The sequence below is a fragment of the Ascidia mentula genome, chromosome 9, assembly GCF_947561715.1.
Source record: "Ascidia mentula chromosome 9, kaAscMent1.1, whole genome shotgun sequence".
Lineage (NCBI taxonomy): Eukaryota > Metazoa > Chordata > Ascidiacea > Phlebobranchia > Ascidiidae > Ascidia > Ascidia mentula.
Window position 1 is genome coordinate 12,591,335 of NC_138574.1, and position 24,809 is coordinate 12,616,143.

Below are 24,809 nucleotides of genomic sequence, written 5' to 3' on the forward strand. Positions count from 1 at the left end.
GGTCATGTTACAAGTTAAAAAAACGTTTAGTTATGTACCTGTCGGGCGTTATTTAAAACGTCTACATAAATAATAACACTGCCGACTCCCATATGACTGCTGATAAAAAGGCTACTAACCCAAGAATTTGCACGAGTACAAAAGTCTCTGTCTGTTCGTCTGTGTCTTTCCTAAGTTCGTGTCTCGTATGTTCGTGCCTCGCATGTTCTAGTCTTGTCTCCTTTGTTCGAACCTCGTATATTTTTACGCAAAATACAGGCCTATGGCTTAATTAAAAAAAATACATACAGGGTTATTTGTGTTCGGTTTACCCCGTGACTCATTTGAAAAGGCGGCTTGTTGCTGGAAGTGTCATAAAATAGGTCGATCGGGTATTTAATTGTCTTCCGTACTGAACGAATAGCTCGGTCGCCGCAAATGTGTGTTTGCAGCGTGATTATTATTCGACGTTAATAAAAAAACGGTTTATGCTACAAAATCACAACATAATATATGAAAAATATGATATTGTGGATACATACCCAAGTTCTTTAATATTTGAAAAGGACGACAAATTTTAAAATGTTTGTTAGTACAAATTCAATGGAAAAAAAATGCATAAAAATTTTAAAGTCTTTTCTAGAAAAAAAGTGCTCAGGACACTTTCCTGAAACCAGAATTTCGGAACTAGAAACTTGAAGAAGGAAAAAAAGGCACGTTTCCAAAACAATGCGCTCGCTCGATTCCAAAAGCGGTCGATTGTGATGTAGTCTTCTTTAGGAATAAGTAGTTCGCATCAGAAACGATCATTTTTATTGTTATTTGTGGATTATGTTATGGAAAGAATTGTTGCGGTAACAATTATAATTACTGTTTAAATGGTATTTTTTGTACAGACGTAAGACACTGATGTTGTGTAGTTGCCTGACAAGTGCTGGGCATGTGATGTTGCGTGGACTATCATGTTGGAATGATATGAATAAGTATTATTGGACATATATATACTAAAGAAGCATGGCTGCATCATCAAATGGAGATGATATGGATTTAGCAACCAGAAATCACAACAGTCGCTTGGAAACTATGAAGCGGCAATTCAATCGAAAAATTGGAAGGAGAACCTTGCCATCACCAATAAAAGCAACATCACCAATAAAAGCAAATGCACCTACTAACAAGTCAGCACCTCAGTCACCAGAAAGCAGCCATCCAAATGTATGTACTGGTTTGTGTTTGTGTAGGAATTAACACCTAACCAGTTTTACACTGGGAAAATGATGCAATGATTCAATGAAACTTAGTTCTACTGTTGCATGAAAGAAAAATGTAGTGGTTTATCCCTGCTTGGCTGCAGTGCAATGGCGTGAAAAAAGTCTGTTTTATATATATGAGTGTAAATTTTTAGCATGAACTAGGAAGTCAAACGAGCTGTTTAGTTTGCTTAAAGTTTATAAATTGATCAGTTATGTTCCAATGTATACATATAGCAAAAAAAGTTGGTGCAAACTTTATACCAGATTGAATATTGTGTAATTATGGATATTTTTCCAAACTGTTGTATATATATGCATATATATATATAGATATATATCATGTCGTGGAAGTCTCCAGTTGTTTTTTCCTTTTAGGACACAATGCAGATGAATGCAAGCAGATTGCCATCAGGAACCAAATCATCTACAGCTTCTAATTGTAACCAAATGCAAAGAAAAGATGTTGTTATTTCTGGTTCAAATTCGAGAAGGAAAACGTCTAATGAAAGATTGAGCGAAAAGCCGAAGGTCCAAGATAGTGGACATGCTCATGTGCAAGATGCAGCATTAAAAAAGGTGTCATCTCAGGCTAAAAACCTAAGGACGTTAGAGCGTAGAACACCAGTTCAAAGTCGACCTGGAACTGGTAAACCAAGAGCTATTCAAATGCAAATGGCCACATCTGCCAGGCAAGTCCTGGATAATGTTTTGACAAGAGAAATGAGAGGTGTGGTTGTCCACCCAAGAAAAAATGATCCCATCTCTGTAGACTCAACTAATGCTGCTGTTCAAGGCAAATGCAAAATCCCACAAGAGCAGTCCGTCCAAGAAATAACAGTGGGCGATGAATTGTTAAGTCCCTCGTCACCAAACCCACCTGCAAATGTTCCAAGTTCGAGCCACAGATTGCCGTACACAGGTTCATTGCTTCCAGGGAATGGCACAGCGAGTATACGTGAAAAATTAAGGCAACACTACAAGCACAACTTATCTGCCCCTAGAAGCCAAAAGTCTGACTCGGAAAGGCTCCAAGCAGAAAATATTGCGACAACTTCCTCCCAAGGTTTGTGTATTATGCAAGGTCCCCCGGTCTTATTGTAAAGTCTGAATCATATTTTTGACAGAGGTTACTTCAGCTGAAGGGACTGAAAGTGTGGAAAGGCACCAGCCAAACACGTCAGCTTCCAATGAAACGATTCTAAACCAAATAAGACAAAAGGGCCCAGTGGTGAATATTTTTTTATCCCTATATATACATACACACATGTGGCTATCTTTGATTATTTCCCCAAGGTGGCCAAGCAGTTAATTAACCAACCAAATGCAGAGTTGGAACACCTGGCATTGGCAGCTGCCAAAAAGATAAAAGCTCCAGGTCCCAGCAAAGTAAGTTGCTATTTACCTTTTAAATGCCCAGTTGCTATGAATGCATTTTGTCCAAGTACTTGTTTGATGTATAATTTGCTGTACTTAGTTGGTGTAAGTGTGTATAACATAACTTATATTTTAGGCATCAAGCAGGCCGGGGTCACCACGTACTTCACGAAGAAGGGGCTCACCCATAACTGTAAGTACACAACTGCGGTTTGGTGTTTTTTTCCATGCCAACTGTTTGAAACTTGCTATGGATAATTTACCCGACAAAACCGGGAATGCGTTCTTTAATGAATGAATTTGTTCATGGCTAGCCAATGTTTTGCAAGATATTTAGAATGGATTGAAGGATTATTGTGAGTTAAGGCTGCCAATTTAAGAAAAAAATGCGTTTTTCATGTCGGGTTATCCGAATGTTTGAGATATGCATACACAGCTAAACACATACCATCCAGTAGGCCTCAGCTGTGCAGCCATAGCACAGCCCATTATTGGGTGAGCCGGTAGAGATTCGAGTGTCCTCTTAGCTGACGGCCAAAACTTCAAAACGCCCGATTTTCTCGCTTGTTTTTGGAAGCGAGAATTTGCATGCGCGGCACAACAAACGCAATCTTCGATTGTTGGATGATTTGCCGTTTGCCCTGAGGGCATTCGCAGAACTCCAGTTAGTTTCTTGTTGAAATCGCATCGACAATGTGACACGCGGCGTTAATACTGCCGTGACCCACTCAGCAAAAACGCTCAAATTCGTCGATTGAGTGCGTTGTTTATTAGTTTTGTTTCAAGGAAAAACAAAACAATTGTCTGAATATATATGATTTCGATGTGATCACGAGACGGGTTTGTTGAGCAGCACAGATTTTTCACTGCCAGGTCCACCCATGTTTACTAAGGAATAAAATTTGCCTTGCCTTCGTGGATGACGCAACAGCGTTTCTTTTGAGCTGACCTTACGCGATAAAATGACAACGCGCTGTAATATAAACCCAATACATGCATATAGAAGTCTCACTTGTGAAATGTATTATACACCTCCTACACAAGATTGGTGTTTTTGAAACCTCGACAAAAATAAGGACCTGTTCTGCTAATTGGTCCGCGCGGCAGTAAATTGTCTTCCGTGGTTCTGTAATGTATTGATCGTTGGAACTTTGCGACACCCAAAGGATTGCATTCGCCGCAATAGGATTGTTTCGTCTCTCGCTGAGGATTCGCTATTTGTTGAATGCCGTTACGGCACTGTTGTTAATGCCTTTGATAAGATTAAAAAGTATCTTCCCGCAAAAGAGTTCTAAAATTACATTTGAAATAAATTATTTGGAATGAGATGCGTGACTCGAAATTTTGGGCGTGAACCATCACTGTTACCAAGAAAGTCGTTCGTTATGGTTTGTTCCAATCCTTTCCATATAAGTTGCAACATTGATTGTCGGAAGTGGTATCGTGATTTGTCTGGTTTCCATATGTGTCATTGCTTATGACTTGCCTCTTGCTCGACTTGGGTATAACGCAGCAATTTTCTAAGTTGGACGCGCCAAAGGCTTTCACAATTGTATTGGAGCTGTTATAAAAGTTGAAAGAATCTAATTTAGACGTGTATTTGTAACTTTACGTTTGACTTTTTGTCATGTATGAAAAAATGTAGTTGGTATCAGGATTGCCTGTGCTATTGCAATAGATAGCGTTGAGAACTACGTTTGCAGACAACCGAAATCACGAAGGAAAAGGCTGCTCCACTGTAAACTTCGCAATAGGTCGACAAACCGCGCAGGCGCCGAGCAACAAACGCGTACATTTGTCGTAACAACCGAGGCGTTCTTTAAAGCTTCACACCACTGCCACCATTTCGCTGTCGTCTGAAACATAGGAAACCGCTTTTCTGCGTTCCGCGTCGACCGCATTATATTCGTGTCCCGGGCGTTTTGCTCCCAACTGCGAGGGCCTTCTGTTGTGATTTCGACTTGTGTGAAGTCAGTTCCCTCGGGTACCAGGGTTGCTTGCGGATACGTATTGATTTTTTTTTGTGATCTTCGCCCGCAAGTTTGTAGATTTAAGTCGGTCGTTTTTTAAACAAAGCCGCATGCATGTTTTGTGGGTAAAGCAAGTGCACCGCTTGCTGCTTTGAAAAGTGTACACATTACACCCTTAACGTTACACGAATACATTGTGTTATTGCTTATTATATAGAAGAAGTAAATCTGATTGGTGTAATTTTACCTTTTTGCCAACTTTAGTTCACCAAGCCGCCCTTTCTCAGCGAGTGTGGCTCCCACTCCCCCTAAGTTTACTCTTAAACCGTGGCGCCGATAAAACGATATTGATTTCTTCAGTTTGTTGATCAACTTATAAGCCCTGGCATAAAGCTATAGTGTAACCACTACATAGACACCACAAATCGATACATGCGATTACAGTTTGTGCAAAAGCGATAAAATGTGCTTTCGTTTCAGGCAACGACTTTAAACCGTGTAACCGAGCACATACTCGTGTTTGGTCCCTGTGCACAATTTTAACGATCACCTCGTGTAGAGAATTACAGGTGACTGGATTTTACGCGGATTGGTCGGCGGTGTACTTGTATCTTTTGCGGCAATTCAAATATTGCCTCCATGTAATAAACTCCTCTCCGCCTTCGAAAAGCTATTCATGACCAGTAAAACAATCTACAGCGTGAACGATTTGTTAATGGAAAAAAAATTCGCCCGAATGCAGCAATGGCAGTTCAACTTTTGACATTTACTGTCGAACGTTTCAATGATCTCCGTTTTCGGCCTTGTTGGTTTGGACAAGGACAACTGTGGCGTTGGATTGCTCGAAAAATGTTGTTCACAACTTCCATACGAAGCAATGCCGGAAACGCCCACATACTCTTCGCTGCTTTGCGAATGCAGCCAACAACCAATAGGAACTCGTATTTAATTCGTAACGTAGCCAATAGGAAATCGCCACATCAGTATTAACAAAACAAACTTTTTAATTAATTTCATAACTAAAATTTGCCAATCGGTTACCACATGTTTTGATGATTGGAAACCATTTCTTGGATCACCTGAATATTTTCTGGTGACGTCCTGCGCTTAAATCAACAGCTAGACGGTGTAGTGCTTTTCCGTAGCTATCACATTACAACGAATGGACCTGCGTGGCCTCGCTTTAGGTCAACACAATGGTTTTGTTTTCCTTCTGACCAATTTCTTGGCGTACTATATGAGTTGCGCAATTGTGTAGTTTAGTTGGTAAATACTCCACAATTAAACACCTCCTCATGGCATTCAGAATGGTTGGAAGAGAAGGATTTGCTCTTGAGACCTGTTAGGTCGAAACAGTAGCCCTGTCTGTAGTTCAATAAAAATCATTGTTGGCTTTATTGCTTGTGAACAACCGATACGTTTGTAAAGGAAAAAATTAATATAACCTCAAGTCAAGTGAGCTTTGTTTTTTTAGGGAAGAACAATTTGATTTCAATTCCCTATAACTTGCCCCGGTACGTTCTAACGGTATTTGATCAATCTGTTTGTTTCAAAACCGGGAGATTCAGATATAAGAGTCTAATGCATGGAGTCTTATAGCAACCCCACAGTCAGTATGTCCAAAAATCAAAACGTACTGAGTTGTTTACGCGGCGTGAGGACAAGATGCCGACGCGGGCTGGTAGCACCTCCCAAGGGCCTGAAGTCTGCGAGCACAAGGTTGTCGTTTCCGGAGTAGAAAGTGTGGGGAGTTGTCCCTTCATAACTGAACCGCAGCGAAGCGTGACGTAACGACGATAGTTCGATCTTCGCGGCGACTCCTTGGAAAGCGGTGGCTTTGGCTGTGAGCCTTTCCACCCGAGAGCGAATTCACGCTTCGGCGACGTTGCTTTATTTGAGTTACTGCAATGACCTTCGTCGGGTTTATATGTGTGTGTGTGTTCTGTAGTAGAGAACTGATTTGGTGAATTCCAAGGAATTTATTATTTTAGTTGTTGGTTTTTTGACCCCACCTGCAGCTCTACGATGAAACAGCTCCACATTTGTTGCTTGCCAGTGTATGGCCACACTGTTCTATTTCACTCATAAAAAAGTCAACCCACATCACTCAAAGTGAGAGTTGCATTAACTTCCATCGCATCAATCAAAAACTGACCGATTTTTCGACGCCCGCTTCTTTGTGGTCTAACGATTTTTGCATTGATTTCACGGTCAATGTGTCAAAACTTCGTCACTCAATTTTGTTACACAACCATCGTGCAACGAGGTGGGGGTGTGCATTGTTACGTCAAGCCCTCCCACATCCTTGCAAGGTACTTCATACGTGAAGATTTGCTACCTGACCTTCCCCGTGGACGATACCCAAACGAAAGAACGTTTGGTTGACTTTGCAACTGTTACTTCTGCAAGCCACCATGTACCGTCTTAGCATTGTGTGTTTATTTCACTTCAGTTTCACATGCTTTTATTTACATAACGAGTGGAGCTACTAATGTTTTTGCGTAATGGTCTGGTATACCGGGCATCCGTAAAAGTTTATAGCTATACTAAAATGTCACTAACTGCAACTATTGATGAATACAACATACAAAAATAAAACAATACTAAAAGCAAAGTCTTAAGACCCTATCTCGTCCAATTCTGCGTCACACATAATTGTGTATGAACTTGAAAGGGAAAAGAACAAATAGATAACTGCCGGTGGCCGCCCTGTGCATTGTTAACATTATCCCTGGGAACCAACTTAAAAACGATCCAAATTGTTTCACGCCAATCTGAAAATTCGAGTCGACTTCAGTTTTCTGAAGGCAAAGAAAAACTCAAAAAAGGTTTGAAGAGCCGAGGTTGAGACAGCTGGTAGGCGAGCATTCCTCTAAAACTCGGCCTCTTCGTTGAAATGATTGCTACATAAAATCTGCACTGATGTGAAACCGATAGCCCGGAGTCACTTAAGTAATGTTCTGGGATCGGTTTCACATATTTATTACTTGTTTGTTTGTTTGTTAGCAGTTACCAACATTTTGTACGTTCTACTAATTTATGTAGGCTATTTTCTCTTATGATCGCGCTATGTCGGGTTTTAATCCACATGTGTAAGTTTTTTCGCGAGTCGCAGATCACAAGTCTAAAGTTATAGTGGAGGGCCCACGTCAGAATGATATTTTGATTTGAAAACGCAAATGCTGATTTTGTGTCATAAACCACATTGTCAGTTTTCGTCTTATTTAAATGGTCTGAACGGTGATTTTAAATGTTATTTTGCTTCGCTTAAATCCCTGTTATAATGTAGCTTTTTTGGAACTTGGTATTTCGCAATTACCCGCAATTAGAGGCTTGGTACACCAAGCCATTCACGGTGCCATAGCACTCAAAAAATCCACTTCAGATCAGCGCGAAACACTCCTCCGATCCTTTGCTTTCTAATTGGCGGATTAGCAATCACGTGATTCGATGCCGTAGGCGCTGGCGATGGTCGTGCGTTTCGGTTGCGTCTCTGCGTGGCTTGCTGAGCGATAAATTATTAATATTTTATAGCCAGCTTGTCCTCAAAGAAATTATTGCGGTATGTCAACGGCTTTTATTTTGAGGTTTCATAAGCCGAGGTGGTGTGGTATTATTCATGGCTCGTTCCCTGTAAACAATGTTGTTTCACGTGGAATGTTGCTGTAGAGGTGGATGTATGTAGTCCCATAAACTGACAAAAAAGCATTTCCTTATAAAAGAAAATGTGGGATTGCATCATATACGTTTCACCAAATCAACGTTGCCTTTTTTCTCCTTGGCCTATAATTTCAGGGGCGTCCGTCTAGCAGCGTATTAAATTTCCTTGTGGAATTACAAAAATGCAAGCATCGCATGCAAATATGAACCGCTACCCTGCACAAATACGAGGTAGAATCCGGTTCAAAGTACTTCCATCCGTCCGCATTCTTCACAGTATTACTCATCCACCACTGACGTGCATCCCTGCCCGTGCGTTTTATGCACTCCGCTAACCCATATGGATCCAATATCGCCGCGCTTCTTAAGCAGACTTGACCCACTGTGTTGATAGTGCCACCGGTAATGGCATTGCGAGCCCCCTTAGGAGTAAGACAACTCCGTACCGAAGGACGGACGCGTGTAGCACTGCAGACTCTTTGCTCTCATGCTCGTCTCAAATGTCATTCGGATTTGGTTCGCTGGCTTCTCGTCTTGTCTGTCATAATTTGTGTTTTCGCTGAGCTAAGTTTGGGTTTTGGGGTTCTGGGCGATTTACAGTGTTGAGGTGGTTTCAGATGTATTGTATGGAACCGATTGGTGTTTTTAAACGGTGGTTGATTTTACAACGACCGTAAACGGCTGCAGGTGTTTCTAACCGCCACATAACAATTGGTTATGATAGTGGGGCGAAGAATTCGTCATGCGGTTTATGAATAGAATATTTGCTCGTGTCGATGCGTCTCCTGACAATTCCTCAGGTCGAAACAATAAACTTTACTTTAAATTTTAATCTGTAGTCGCCACTACTTAATTGTACGTATGGTGGAAGTCCTTAAGTAAAGTTAATTTCGTCCACATGCAGCAATTCTACTTATATGTAATTCACCACAAGATTTTTTGTGTGAAATTAAACCATCAGGTGATGTAAACTACCGGAACGGTAATTATCGCAAATAATGCTACACTGGAGACTGACAGCAATAGCAGCTCTGCATCAGATAATGTGTTTTACATTCTTATGCCAGGAAATTTGTGAAATTATAGTTGACAAAGCCGCTGTAATGCTTTTCAAAATTTACATTTACAGGCTGGTCGAACGAGTCCCTATTCAAAACGAGTGGGTAGCCCTACAAGCAGGGGGATTTCCCGGGGACGCAACGCTTCGCCCAAGGGTCGCAACCCGTCCCCCAACCGACGGCCCCCATCACCCAACACAGACGGGGTTTCCCCCTACAGTCCGGAAGTGACGTCCAAAAAGGTTTGTTCTGGTTTTCTGTGAACAATGGGTGAACAAGAACCATCGACAACATTAGAGTAATTCGGTTGAATTCCGCCCTGAAGCCCCCCTGTCCGCTCGCATGCTTTTGTGCCCAGAAAACGAACAAATTCTATGTTCATCAATCATATTCATTTGCTCTTATAACCGCCAGTGCTCATTTGGCAATTTCACGGTGACGTTGATGGCGTACGCAGACAAAAATAGCCGCCCACTGCTTATAGATTCACCCACCAGAATTGCCCACATTCGCACACACAAAACTGTGCTACACCTCGCCAGCGTATCTCAATCCATCAAAATTCCCAGTTTCTTTCACCAAAGCCCCGTATCGCAATAACAGAGAATTGGCGGCTTGGAAAATCTATTCTAGATATTCGCACACTTGATATATGCGACGCACCGGGTGGGCTGGAGCAAGGCTTTGGGCCTAATTGCTGTAACATTTGCGCAGATAAGCCGGGTGCTGAAGGCGCGTCTCTACCTCCTGCAACAGAACGGCCCCAATTCGTTTCGCATCGGTGGGGATTCCCCTGAGCACAAGTATCTGGTCATAGTGGGTCCGCAGGTGAATGGTGTTCTGTGTGTTTCAATATTTGCAGTTACTGTGTAAAGTAATCTTCATAGTCTGGAAGATTTGAGTGCTAATTGTGTGAAACGGATAGTGATTGTGCAAAGTAACCTACGTGACCCATTCATATGACTAAAGCTCTTTCTGTGATTGACACACCAACAACTAACGTTTAACTAAACGTCTCAAGGATACGCTTGCATGTAAACTAAAAGCATATCTTTGACTTCAATCTATTTTTCAGACTTGTAACTGCGGCCGTGGTCAGTTTTGCGTCCACGTTCTCTTCGTCATGTTGCGAGTTTTCCAACTGGAGGCGACAAGCAATCTACTCTGGAGAAGAACTCTGAAAAATTACGAGGTAAGACTCCATCGCGCCTAAATCATATTCAACGTGTCTTCAAAATACGTCGGTGCTGGCTTTGATGGTCAGAGACAGGTGTTGCGGATTAATGCCCTTCATTTACAGCTGCCGTCAAGGCCAAATTAAACGTAGTTTTAATGTATTGCATATTGGTACCTGTTGGAATCCACTGTAAAAATGTTCTTGTTATTCAGAAATCACCGTTGATTATTCTCTAAATGCAACAAATCATTGTTTTTGATAACTTAAAAAAGCACGTGTATTTCTCAATTGGTGGCTACGTTATTTGCCTACTTTATTTAAATATTTATTGATGAAAAATAGTCGGCATGGCCTTAAAATATTTCATGCAGGGCAGTGGCAGCAAATACTTTGTTTATAGAATATAGAAATGCCAATTGTGTAGTTGAACATCTTACAAGACTTGATGTGTAAAGAAAGTATTAAACCTCGGTAGTTGAGCTAATCCTAATGAAAGAATTGCTTCACGTTTTTCAAAAAGGCAGGAAATACCCTCGTGCAGAATTAATCACCTAAACGAATGGGTTTGCACGAACTTTGGAAAAACTAATGATGTGCGCCTATTCTGCTTATGTGCAATTAGGTGGAAACGCACGTTTTCAGAATACGCGGAACAGCCCAAGGTTTTCTTAATATTGTGTCGCGATTTTTCGGTGTTGCTGCTAATAGTGGGCAGTAATAGGGGGGAATATCAGTAAATATCTGCCCTTGGGCACCGCACATAAAATAGTCCAGGCTGTTTGCGGTAAACCTGCGCACGCTGGGAAACATACTATTTGTTCTAAAGTTGACCTTGTTGGAAGATTAAATTGGGCACTTGCTGACGTCACAACTTGTCTGTCACGTACCTTTACACTACATGTTGTATGTTTTGTGGAACTAGTCGGAACAACGTGAAATATTAAAACATTTAAAAAACACAAATTAAATCGTACATACTTTTTCCCAGCCTAAATCCTTTGCAATCCTAAATAATTTATGCGACTTGCAAAACACGTCAAAGAAAAATGAACATATTAGAAAGCTTCTGGAATTTGATTGAAAGTGGAGGCTGGCATTTAAATATTGTCTAAATGCTTCTCCTTGCAGGTCGAGAGTTTGTTCAGAAGTTACCACGAACGTTGCAACAACCGCATTTCACCCAAGAAGAAGTCCAGAGTGCAGCGTCTCGTCTCCCACCTCGCAAACGGAACCGATAAACACCCGGATGTATCAAGTAACAGCGACGACCAAAGGTATTTTGACAAAAATATTTCCTAAACATGTCTTGATCGATTGCCCGTCGGGGAACGCCGTCCAGGTGCATCCCAATGTTGTCGATTGCTTGTTATTGTTCTGTCAGCTGCCCTGACTCGTTTCGGCGAGTTTTAACAAAACATTTCGTACTGATATATCTGTTGTAGCTCCTTTTTCTTGCGTCTTATCACTTTGCAGGGTAATATTTAACTACAAACTGACACTGTATCGAATCCCAAGTCGTTCGTTTTACTAGGTTATCAATTAAAAAATATACATCGCCTATATTTGTAGACAAACATCACAGAGCTTTTCTCAATACAAACTGTCAAACTAACAGTAAAAATACACACGAAATTGTCCCACTGCTTTATCCATCTTCTGGAGCAACCAAGCAATCAATTAATTGTCAAAGATTGAAAATTTTAGATACAACTAGTGTTATCTGAAGCATTGCAACCGACTTAACCTGTTATTTTCCTGTAGTTCGTCCAAAGGCGAGGAAGAAAGTTGTCCGATTTGCCTCCTGCAGATGGTCGACGGGGAGTCGGTCACGGTTTGTGAGGTTGGATGTAGAAACAAGCTTCACACCCACTGTGTCAACATATGTGAGTTTGCTGGCATAAGGTTTACAGGCTTCGGCAGCCCAAGCATTGCAGCCTAACTGGATCAGCCACTTTTTTCTAACAAATTTGAGCGAGATAGGCGATCATGCCATTGCATAAAACATTACCGAATTTGCTTCAAACTTATTTTGACTGGCTTGCTGCTAAAAATCTGCAACCACTGCAGATAGATAAATTTGAAAAATATGAAATCACTACTATGACGTAATATTATTACATAAAGCAGGATTTTGCTATTTTATTGAACTTTGGACGTATAACGGCGTGCAGTCCCGCCCTCGCCAAAGTGAAAAAATGCGCCCTATAGTCGTTGTATAGTAATGTACGTCAGGGCGACCAACTAACATTCCTGCGGTGCGCTTGTATATACCAATGTTTGTTACGGGTTTAAATTACCCATGCACTGTCTGTTTTGAGTTGGCATGTGCTTTTCTGCGTTTTACCAGTTGACGCACGTAACTAGCCAGCTCTGTCACTACTCTGTTAACTGGGCAAAGTTGATGTTGAATAACGAGTTCTGGATGACATTTGGAGTTGCGCTTTTTTGTTGTTGGGTCTCTGCGACTTTTCCGAATAAGGGTTACGTTAAACTGTGACGTATACTGCTTCCCACAAACACAATGGTAACCGAATCAATGTTTAAATCAAAACGTTTTTGCCAACATTATTTTAGTGATAGATTTTTTGGTTCAATTAACAATGTGACTGATCGCTTATTTTGGCCCACTACACGAATTGCAAACAGGCACGTATACGTCGAGTAAACCCATGTGTTTTGTATGTAATTGTTCAGTTCATAGCTTGTTAATAAAGATACGAATTGTAACTACGACCTATTTTCATTACCACTTCAATAGCACGGAAAATGGGTACGTATCTAACAGCGAAAATTTGACACATTTTGTTTTTAGGGGCGGAGGAATGCCGAAGGAACGGAGGCCCGCTGAAGTGCCCACTATGTCGTGTAGTTTGGAAACCGGCTGATCCTTCGCATGGCTCGGGCATGGGTGGTCCTCTTATGATCGAGATACCGGCTGAATATGCTGAGGTGGCGGATGCGTGGATACAGGTAAACTATTCTTGGGTGGAAAACTTTACTGATTAGTGTTGCAATAAAAGCAGTTGGCGCGTTGTTTTATTTGGTTGGCAAGATAGTATGGTTGTTGAAGGTTTTTTTCCGTTTTTTTTGTTCTTGAATTTGTAGTGTTTTTTAATTGTTCGTTTTGTAGCTCCCGGTATGCTTACATATTGCTGCAGTCCAAATTGTTCCGTTCATCATTATCATTGAAAACAGTTACAGTAAAAACCGAAACTGAGCATAGTAATATTTAGTATAGTTTGGACAATTGTTTTTAAAATTAAGCTGAGTACATCAACATGTTGTGCTCCATAATTTCTAATATCAAACGAAAACATACTGCGATACCAACCGTTGAACTCAATCAAGCACAATAAGTCGCACTTTTTACTCCATCCGTATAGCCTGCTATAAATGTTTCTACTTCAGGCTTTCGGTTGGGAAATGGTTACTTGTCTCTTCTCGTCCCATCCCAACGTCAGGGAGAATGCTCTCCGTCGTCTATCGCATGACATCACCGGAGCTTTGCTGACCAATAGCCAGATGACGTCATCGGAGCGCGAGGAACGACAATCGGACGATTCTGACAGGTTTGTTAACGATTCTGTCCGTTGTACGTTACAGAGGAAGTTTTCAGTGATTTTGGTGATTGGGTTTGAGTTATCGCTGTGCCAGCTAATTGAATACCCTCGAATCCGCTCAGATAATTGTCATAATTGCTTTGCTTTGCAGCGATATGGAATAGACGTCGCCCATATTCTTGAAATTAGGTGTCTTTGAAATAGTTTGCTTACAACTTGGTTAGTCGCAGAAATCACTTTTTACAAGACTGTAAAAGCAACGATCCTAAAACCAGCAGGATCACATACAGTTGTCAGTAGTAGAGCTATAACTTTTAAAAAGTGGAATATTACGACAAGGAGTCTTGGCGATTTTGCAATGACCTATGTGGGATCTTCACTACTCTTCTCCCCGGTGTAAATACATTGGTTCTGTTGTAGTTCCTCTATGGGCGGACAGGGTGATGGAAGCCATTCAACTTCGATCGCAAACAACCCGAGTATCGCCTCATGCTGCGCCATTCTCGCAATGGTTTGCGCGGACCCTGAGTATAGAGTCTACATCACTGCTCTGGTACGGAACTTTTTTACCTCTTTATGTGCTATTGTAACTAATTGACTTAATATACTTAACAGAGGACTTTGCGGGCTATGATGGCCTACACACAATGTCGAACCGAAGACGATGTCACCCATTTTCAGCACCTTCTGGCTCCGGTTATCGAGACGATATTATTGAAATGCGCTGATTCCAATAGGTTTGGTCCCACGTTATTTTATTTGCTTTAGAATCCTACATATAGTAACAACTAATGTGTTGCTAGTTTGCCGCGGTTGAAAAACTGACGGTCCAGTTAATTTATGCTTCTGAGAATATCAACACTTATAATCAACCTTTTGTAATAAAACGTCTAACCATTAAATTACCAATTGTGTACCAGACTTTTCATTCTTAGATTTATAAGTAAACCCGTTTGTAAGTTATATCTAATATTTTGCCCACATTAGTCAGGTAGTATTCCTTTGCTAAACCACATCTCGTGTTATAGACGAACTGTTCAGTTATCAGTCAGCACGGTTATGGAATTATGTCGGGGCCAAGATGGCGAACTTGCTATTGGGAAAGAGATTGTATCGGAAGGTGGGTTTAACTTTTATTTCTTGTGAAAAGCTAAAAAAACAAACAACCATGGTTAAAATCGGAAAATCGGAAAAATCTCAAGTCGGTTGTCCTAATCCATAACCGTCGATAGTTTTATAATTGCACAAAAGCAGTCATTCATATTTGCTCGTAAGTATTACGTCGACACATTACTTGGCAATATGCCTTTTTTTGCTGCGGGCACTAATTGTTCTAAAATAACTCTTTGAACTCTAACAATTGTTTGAAATTGTAGACGATTTAAAATTTGTACCCAAGTAATTTAAGTATACTATACCTTCACAACAATCCTAGTTTCTTTAACGTACAACATTTCAACAATTTTTTATTTTTCAACTTTATTATTGTGAAGAAACCCGAGGAGTGGGTGATGTGGATTATCTTCTCTCCTTCCTTGAGTTCGGGAGCGGTCCGGACACATCCTCTTGGCAGTGGATGTTGGGAAGACTCAACGCTCTCGGCGAACTCTTCCGCGAGTTCAAAGTTCAAGTTACCTTGAGGTAAACTGTACGATAAACCGTGTCACCTAACAGTTTTTTTGCAACGCACATAGAGAAAATCACCGTTTATGCCAAAACACGAATCAAATCGAAAAGAACTTTAAACAAAACCGTTTTGTTGTGGTTATTTCAACAAATGGAAAGAATCTACACGAAAAAGAAAGTAAATCCCTATTCAAACAGAACATGCCGTTTCTTCATGCATAGCAAGCAAAGCTGACACTGATTGCAAACCCTGGTTGTAACCTGAATTTACAGTCATAACACGTGTTCGTTTATACAGTGAAAGCGGTGCTTCAAGCGATACCGAAAGCACCCCGGCCGCAAGAATTCTCCGCATTGCGAACTTCGCCTCAGCTTGTTTGAGCAATACTACCCAGCCCCGAGTATGCAAGATTGCACGACGCGTGTTCCTTCAGGTAGGCGACAATCTCATGCTTTTTTCTAAGGTTAAAACATCACGGGGAATTCCTGTACATCTTGTTTTACGTGTTTTACGTGGTTTACCTTTGGCACTGTTTGAAATTAACTTAATTTGCGCTGTGAGAAATTAGTAATTTTTTTCGTCCTATTTGAATTTTCTTTCTACTTAGTTTAAGCATTATCTAGGGTGGTTAAAAGTTTAAAACCTATGACATAATAATACATCTAGAAGCTCAAGAGCCATGATAATCATCGACCTGTATGGTCTCATCAGTGCGTACTACTGTCAGCTCAATAATATAATATTTATTTTCCAAAAATTAGTAAAATATTAACAAGGGAAAAAGCATACGAAAGATTTAACACCTATATAAATGTTGTGTTCAACAGGCTTACACTATGGCGCTCACCAGCACCCCGTTGTCGAACCGACTCGAGTCTATCGCCCAACATACGTCATCAGAGGGTTCACAACGATTGAAGAAGAAGATGAGAGCAGTGAAAGCGTTGAGCGATCGTTCAGAGCAAGGGCGTGATGAACGAATAAAGTAAATAAACCTTTTCACCATTTCATATTGTCATGTAGTTTACACGTGACAATTAAGTAGCATATTTTGTACATTTTTGCGTTACATCTCGAGTCAATCACATCTGGGCTGTCATAGATTCGTATGCACCCTTGCATGTACTATTCCCATAACAATACCATTAAAATTTTGAATTACATCAAAAGAGTCCCTGAATCAGTCTTTTTAACATTGCCAAACCGGAAACGTACAGTTCATATTTGAAGTTAGTCCTGAGACCTTTTCTGAGTTAAACAAATTCACCACATGTTTCCAGTATTTGATATGAACCTAATGTGAGATACCATGTTATGTTACACAGACTGGATCTGAACCAATCCCACAGCGACGACAATCTCGGCGACAACGAAGTCCTTGACATCCACTCCCCACAGTCTTCAAATTACCCCTACTTACCCCAATACCCCAACCCCTCATCCCAAGCGCCCCGGCCTGTACCCCCCTCTTATCCGGCCCCACACAGGTGGCGTCAGCCCCAATCTATGTCCCTAACGGAACCCCATTACCCCACTAGCGGGCCCCACAGCTGGGTTGGGGCGTACTCAATGGGGCAATACACCCATGCCGCCCCAAATTCCACCGTTCTGTGGGGGTCCAACGAACAGCCGGTGCATTCCCACCACCCACCCAGCCCCTGCATGGGGACACACCCACCGACCCCGCCCCCTTCCTCTGTGGATACAGCCAATCTGGATGCTGCGATTGAGGTGAGTTTTATTTGGTTGATGTAACCCTTGTTATTATGTTCAACCACAGTAAGCACCTCAAGAAATACATTTTCAACCCTAGGTATCTCTGTTTCGACCGATACGAAGCCACAGCCCAGACCCTGAAGTTGCGACTGGAGGAAATCAAGAAGCAGAAAACGCACAGCATGTTACTGAACGTTGGGCAGAGGAGATTCGCCACACTCAATACGCAAAACCTTCGCATTCTGGTAGCAACAGGGCAGAAACCAGCATTTCTGTAAGCAAATCCGAACCAGTGACACCAGTTAATCCTTCTGCTTTGGCCTCCGTGCCTTCCAAAGGAAACGAGCGTCCCAAAAGACCGTCGCTTCTTCGTCTTAAGTCAGATTCCTCTGCTTTCCGCGAGACCCACTCGCCGCAGGCGCCCACAAGATCAAGTCAAAGCGACTTCGGATTTGCTCGGGCATCTTCGCGCGACCGAAGTAGCAGTCGGGAATCCTCGGCATCATCGGCTTCGTGTTGCGATGATTTCCGCCGTGCTTCGGAGAGGCGTATGAGCGTGCGCGAGCTAGCGGAAAGCATCAACCGAAAACAAAACCGCCAGGAAGCGCAGAAGAGTTCTGCCCCAGGACAAACGTCGAATTCAGCGCGCAAACTTCCTCAACCAAAGCGGTATAATGGTAGCAAGCAAAAATCGTCGCCGCCTTCAGATTTTGCGCCAAAGAAGTCTTCCTCGCCTCTAAAAGATGACATTATTCCACACAGCCGTCCACTCGCGTTGAAGGCGGGCATAGAGCGTAGGGGAACAGTTGAGCGATACAGAGACGGTTTAAAGAACGTCTCCAGCTCTCGGAAGTCGCACCTGATGCCGAAAACTGTGGAAGAAACAACATCAAACGATCCGGCGCAGAGTCCAGGAGACCCACAGTTGTCACTCTTTGTTGGAACTTCAAGCAACAGCCGGGTTCCCACCCGCGGTATCTTGAAAAACAGCGGAATCCCCGGACCTCCCGGGCGCTCTTTTGGTCTGACGTCATCATCAACTTCGGTTGCGGCAACGTCGACCAGCAACACCACAGACAGCGGCTTCATCACCGACGCTGCGTCACGTGAGGCGTTGTCCCTTCGATCCGACCATTCACAAGCAAGGAGAAGTCAAGGTCTCACAACCCCCGAAAGCGAGGCGCAGTTTGATGAGGAAACTCGTCCTTTTGATCACGTGCGCGACTCCCTCTCCAACATGCGATTGGATGAAACATCAGACAGGATCCCTCGCAGAGTCGGACAAACCTCCTCCTCCTCCTCCGGATCAGGAGGCAGTAGGAAGCCGAGAGCTCTTCTTCACTATCACAAGCACAAGTCCAACTCCCTTCCTCGAGATGCGGCCAACGACCCTGAAAGTCCAACCATGACTCGATCTATGGAGGAAAATACTCCGGGACCTTCGGGTTCTGCGAGAGAATACAACCGCTGTCCATCAGCTCCCGCCGCAACCCTCTTGCATTCGGCAGAAGGGGGACAACATCTTTCCAATAATGAGGACGAAGGTGCTGAGGAAAATTCGACGGCTTCTGATATCACGTGGTCAGCGTCCGAGTCGGGCTCCTCGGCTACTGTGAGAAAGTGAGTGGATTTTTTACTTTCGAGTCGGTCTTGTGGTGTTGTTCTGTGATTACCTGACAGTGGTGACATGCATTGTATCTACCCTGTAGTTTAGTGCGGACGTACACGTTATTATGTGTTTTTATAGACGAGGCCTCCCACGCAAGCTGCCCGTCCGCCCAAACCGTTTGTCGCGTCGCAAAGGAAGGGACAAATTAAAGGTGACAAGTTTTACTCAAGGAAAAGTCCAGATTTTCACACCTGCAGTTTCACAGGATAAATTATTTAAAGAAAGGAAAACATTTTTTATTAGACCAGGTGCACACTCCAGGCTTTGCGCCGGTGATGTCAAATTAAATAAAACAAACAAAGATTCCATCGGCGCGAGGCTTGTTTTTGAACTTGGCCTAAACCGGAAAATGCAAATAATTCAACCCCCTTCTCTATTATAATTTTTTGTTGTCGCAAATCGTTACTGGATAATTAATAAAAATAGATACGAAAACGTTAATCATTACAACAACGCTTTCCACAGAAACAACAGAACGCTCGTCTGTCATCGAGTGTGGAGGATCTGCTTGCAGAATCCGATCATTCATTGGCAGAGAAAACCCCTGTCACCTTTAAATCTGAAATCGGTGAGTACCCACAACCCCACTAGCCTATATTACATAGCTGAGATCTGATATATTGTACGGTATGTATTGTATTGTACTGACTTGTAGTGCCCTCCTTGTACACCCCTTGTGCCTTTACTACACCTTTACTTAACATTTAACACGTTTTTTACCCAAAGGTGTCCAAACTCCGGGTAGCTTTCCTGCCACCGACGATGCAAGCACTCCGACGTCATCTAGCGGCCATCGTTTATCGGCCGCCCCGTCAGTAGAGGGCTACGAAGCCGATCTAGAGGTGCACTGTTCCTGCCGCATGCAAATAGCTGAGGAAGAAGACAAGATGTTTGCGCACACTCTAGCGGTGAGCTATGTGCAAGACGCCCTGCCGCTAGTGCCGCATTTGAGCTTTGAAGAAACGGAAACCGACATCGTGCGTGTACAGAACGAGGTATGTGAACACGGCATAATTAAGAGTTCTGTCTTGTTGTAAACGATAATTGGAAGGGGAATTCTAGTTTCGTAACCACATTAGCATTTTCTGGACTTTAATGCAAAACTTTTCTTTGTAATGTGTCGATATCTATTTTGGCTCAACTGTCTTTAAAAAACTTTTTTGCTGTTGTAAGTATGTGAAAGGATTCTAGTTTTGATTTTAGATTAGTTACCTTATCATGGCCTTTTTGTTAAAGTCCTATTGATAAGTTTGTGGGATTTTAACAAACGAAATGTTCCGTACACAGAACACCAACGTTGAGCAGGAATACACAGAGAACAAGCAATGGTCGAAGGGGGCTCAAATCGGGTTGGGTGCATTTTCGGCTTGTTTCCAAGCAAGAGATATGTTTACCGGCACGCTGATGGCTGTGAAACAGGTTTGTCTTAGTATTAAAGTATTTTCAATCGCTTTTATATGCCCGCGACCCTATTAAATTACATGTAAGTCGATTCTACCTGCTTATGGTTACACTTTATTCGGGGTCACCAATACAGTAGCTAGGTGTACTCTACTTTTTAGATAGAATGGCAATTTAACGTTAAATGTTCTTCTTTTTTCTCAGGTCAACTACATCCGCTGTTCAGCGGCTGAGCAACAACAAGTGCTTGCTGTTATCACTGAAGAGATAGCACTTATGAGGAACCTTAACCACCCAAACATTGTACGTCTGCACGGTGTTACGAAGGAAGGGCCCTTGTACAACGTCTTCATTGAGTGGTGTGCAGGTAGGCGGTTTGCCACAACATAGTTCCTATACTTCTATACTTTCTCACATAACTATGTAGTTAATGCCATGCATTGGCACCTTTTATTTTTGCCCGTATTGACATTTTTTGTGCATTATCGGAGGGTAAATTTTGGCATAGTATTTTTTAACGTTAAGTTTTTTGTCTGTGGCCGGAGTATTCAAAGATGTTGAAAAATAATATTGTCTAACATTGAAGGTGGTTCGGTTTCAACTCTGCTCTCTCACTACGGTTCGTTTAACGAGAGTGTGATCACCAACTACGCCCTGCAACTCTTCCGTGGACTCACTTACATCCACGAACAACACCTTATACACAGGGACATCAAAGGTTTGTGTGCTCCGAAATCTTGTTTAATATTATTTGTAACCACGTTTTCACATGTTTTACCACTACAAAAAAATGTTTAAAATGTAAATCTTGCTAAAATATTTGTAAATATTAACATATTTCACCTGAACAAAGTCTTGGATAAAAGTGGTACGCACTTGGGAAAATGTGAGCAGATAATTGGTGTTGTTTTGAAATATAACACTGCTTATGTAAGGTTTACAGGCCAATCATGTCATTGCATGAAACATTACTACGTTGACTGTTTGTGTAACATACGTTTCTTTCAGGTGCCAATCTCTTGATCGATTCAACCGGACAGCGGTTACGCATCAGCGATTTCGGGGCCGCAGCCCGTCTGGCTTCCAAAGGAACTGGCGCCGGGGAATTCCAGGGCCAGTTGTTGGGCACAATTGCTTTCATGGCACCAGAGGTAAACCAAGATATAATATAAACTCTTGTAGGAAAATCTGATACATGTCTGATTGTGTATTTCTGTTTCCTACAAAAACTTAGTTTTGCATTTCTAAAGTACTGTTGACAGGAAAGGATGGTTGAGACCCAACTATGAGAAAGACCGGAGCTGTTTTACTTGTAAAACTATTTGTTGTAATTTAGTAGTTAGTAGCGCGGAAGAAATAGTGCGGTTTATGTCAGTCATATGCGATGTGTAAGTTGCAGCAAGTAGGAAATAGGAAGGTTTTTGAGAAAAAAACAACAACAACGAAAAGCATTGTTGAAGTGTTGGACAGTGTTAGCATGTACTGGAAGGGTATGTATAGAAAAAGTCATGACCAGAGGATTTGGATAAAGTTCATGAAATACTAACAATGTAATACCAAGGAGCAAGAATATCACAAAGCAAGAACAAGTAACAGTCAGCCCGAAAATTAAGTCGGATTTAAAGTACAGCACCACCAGGTATGGTTTTCCAACCCCTCCACCATGGTTCATGTTTCAAGTTAGTAATCATTCCCGTTCTCGTTGCAACAGGTTTTGCGAGGCGAGCAATACGGACGCAGTTGTGACGTGTGGAGTTGTGGTTGCGTTGTCACCGAGATGGCGACGGGGAAACCCCCCTGGGAGGCCGACATGCACTCCAACCACCTGGCCCTTATATTTAAGGTTGGTTATAGTTTTTTTATTATTATTATTTGTTGCCAATTACCTTCGGGGTCACCATTGCACTTCTGATAAACATAGTTTGGTTTACCGCTTGTAGTATAGCTTTGTTGCGTTGGTTTTTCTCGGTCACTGATACTATTCTCGAGTTCACCACTGTACATATAGTCGTCGGGGTCACCAATCTACACTTGGTGCAAAAAACTACCGTTATGTTGTTTTTGGGTATTGACCCCACGTATACGCCTTACCTACTCTTGTGCATTAAACTAGCTATGGAGTATGAAGTTGTTAACATTACGCCGCTTGAACTTACAGATCGCCAGTTCTCCAACCGTGCCTCCAATACCGGAAATTTTGTCACCTGCAATGCGAGATCTTTGCCGGAGGTGCTTGCAAACAGACCCACGTGACCGACCCACAGCGTCCGAGCTATTGAAACACCCCGTGTTCATACGTTGGTGAAAACAGAGACAAAGTTTGTGGATTGTTTACTTCGGAAAGAGGATGGATAGAGATGTCTCTAGAAGTCTCTCAAAGTTTGTGACGTCTCAAACTTATTTTTATGTCGTATTTTGTGGTAATTTGTCCGTTTTAGCCGATTTTTGGTTGTCTGAGTCCGCGATTCCAATGCCTCTCCACTTTATGCTGGTTCACATATATTTACACTGCAAGGTCACACTCAGACGTGTTCACTTCAACTTTTATACCTTTTTTAGTATTTACGTGTGTTAGTATTTACGTGTATTAGTATTTACGTGTATTAGTATTCTTCTAGTGTGTTTATTCTCCCATCTTCATTGCCGCCGCTTTTTGTAGATTTTATCCTCGTTCATATTTCACATCATTCATATAACGATCACTTCCTCTCTGACAACGTTTGCCCATCTTTTGGTCGTGTATCAGTTCTATATTTCTGTCAAATGAGACTTTCTGCCAAGCCTCACTTCTCTGCAAGTGGGCGTGTATGCCGGAGCTGCTGCATCGTGAGCAGTATTTTGTTTTTTTACACATCCAAGTGCGTGTTCGACTCTTGCTGTTAGAAGTTCCCCGTCAAAAAAAGTATTTTCAAGTTTTAGTGCTGCTTTATCGGCTGACCATTCACTTGCCGCCAGTATTGCAGGATATCTCCTGTGTGCCACTATTGCGGCTTGTATTTTGCGTCTGCGAATGCCCTACGCCTGGTGATAGCGACTTTTACACATATATGTGTGTGTTTTTTACGTATCGGGCTCGGAATCGTAACAACACATTTAAATACGTTTTTTCGTGGCTATAATTTACCTATCCTTGTGTCTTTGTGTAGAGTGCGGCTGTATTCACCAGGGTAATTTAAACGGCTTACTGGATCATATAAACTATGTTTGTGTAATAAATGGGAATGATTGTAATCCTGTCGAGAATTTGACATTACTTTGTGCCGTATACGCTGTACATACTCTCTTGTTGCTTATTTTAAGGTTGACAAATTTACTTCTTATACTCAGTGTGTTGCCAATATATCGTCATTCCTTTGTGTTGAAATTCCACGCCAGGTGCCCCATTATAAAACCCTTCTACCACTGCTTACAATATAACCCCTATGGCTTGCTAGAGCCTTAGTGAGCAAAATTTCTGACAATCCTGGAGGCTTAAAAGTTACTCCGTGCCCAAGAAACAAGCTGACTTTGTTGTCAACATATATATCAAACTATAGTAGTGTTTGTTTGCTCCACATTTACATCTACGAACTCAAAATTAGCCTGAGAAAGGTGTTTTCTAATTTCGTATACAATTTGTATTATAGTCCTATTCTTAATTTGAAGTATTCCGTGTCGTTTTTACCCCTTATTTACTGCCATTCCCCTGTGAACTATCTAACTTTTTCCCAGTTTTTTCATCGACAAAACCCCGAACTTACCCGCTTAAACACTGTCACCCTTTACCATTACTGTGGACGTTTCTCAGCTTTAAATATTCCTTTTTTACCCTTTTCAATGAACCCTTCTTCTTGGTCTTGACCCCGGTAACGTAACTACCACGTTATCACTTAATACCTTGACCTTGTTTTGTTAAAGTATCTCTTGTATAAGCGCCGGGAAAAGGTTGTTTTTCCTCTGTCGTTTTCTATTGGTCTGTTTGTGGAAGGCGTCTGCTTATTGTACGTGTTCGCGTTTGGAATTCTGCGATGGTTCGTGGTGTGGTAAAAAGAACTCTTTGCTCTGTCATGAGCCGGATTGAAGTGTAACCATTGGTGTTGTTGAGATATATTCTGTACGTTGGTTATTGTTGTCAAGTGGAAAATGGTTGAAGAAGACCGTGTTTGTCGCAACGCTACTTCGGTCGCGCAAACCTTTGTATTGTTCGTGTGTTGTTTCGTGTCTCAATCGCAAATACAAGTGAAACCCCGCGTCTCAATGCCTGTAACGCTACATGCGAAAAAAGCGATGAACAAAATTTAGAGATTTACGAAACAAAACCAGAATAAATGTGTGTGCAAAAATAGCCATAATAATTGAGAGCTGCTGTAGGGTTTCATACAGGTC

At 41.9% G+C, this 24,809-nt stretch overlaps 1 protein-coding gene across 1 annotated transcript; it reads left to right on the top strand.

Moving 5' to 3' along the window:
* The first annotated feature begins 879 nt into the window (after positions 1-879).
* LOC145913171 (mitogen-activated protein kinase kinase kinase 1-like) lies at positions 880-24,677 on the top strand. Its single transcript, XM_083000734.1, has 29 exons — positions 880-1,194; positions 1,608-2,295; positions 2,357-2,460; positions 2,526-2,618; positions 2,743-2,799; positions 9,366-9,536; positions 10,009-10,122; positions 10,370-10,486; positions 11,600-11,745; positions 12,233-12,354; positions 13,284-13,441; positions 13,880-14,040; positions 14,452-14,584; positions 14,647-14,768; positions 15,060-15,151; positions 15,525-15,672; positions 15,956-16,091; positions 16,486-16,643; positions 16,984-17,389; positions 17,472-18,994; positions 19,122-19,194; positions 19,509-19,611; positions 19,770-20,038; positions 20,331-20,462; positions 20,649-20,811; positions 21,031-21,162; positions 21,453-21,595; positions 22,156-22,287; positions 22,603-24,677. The coding sequence occupies exons 1-29, from the start codon at positions 994-996 to the stop codon at positions 22,747-22,749; spliced, it is 6,144 nt and encodes a 2,047-aa protein (XP_082856860.1). The 5' UTR covers positions 880-993; the 3' UTR covers positions 22,750-24,677.
* Positions 24,678-24,809: the final 132 nt, after the last annotated feature.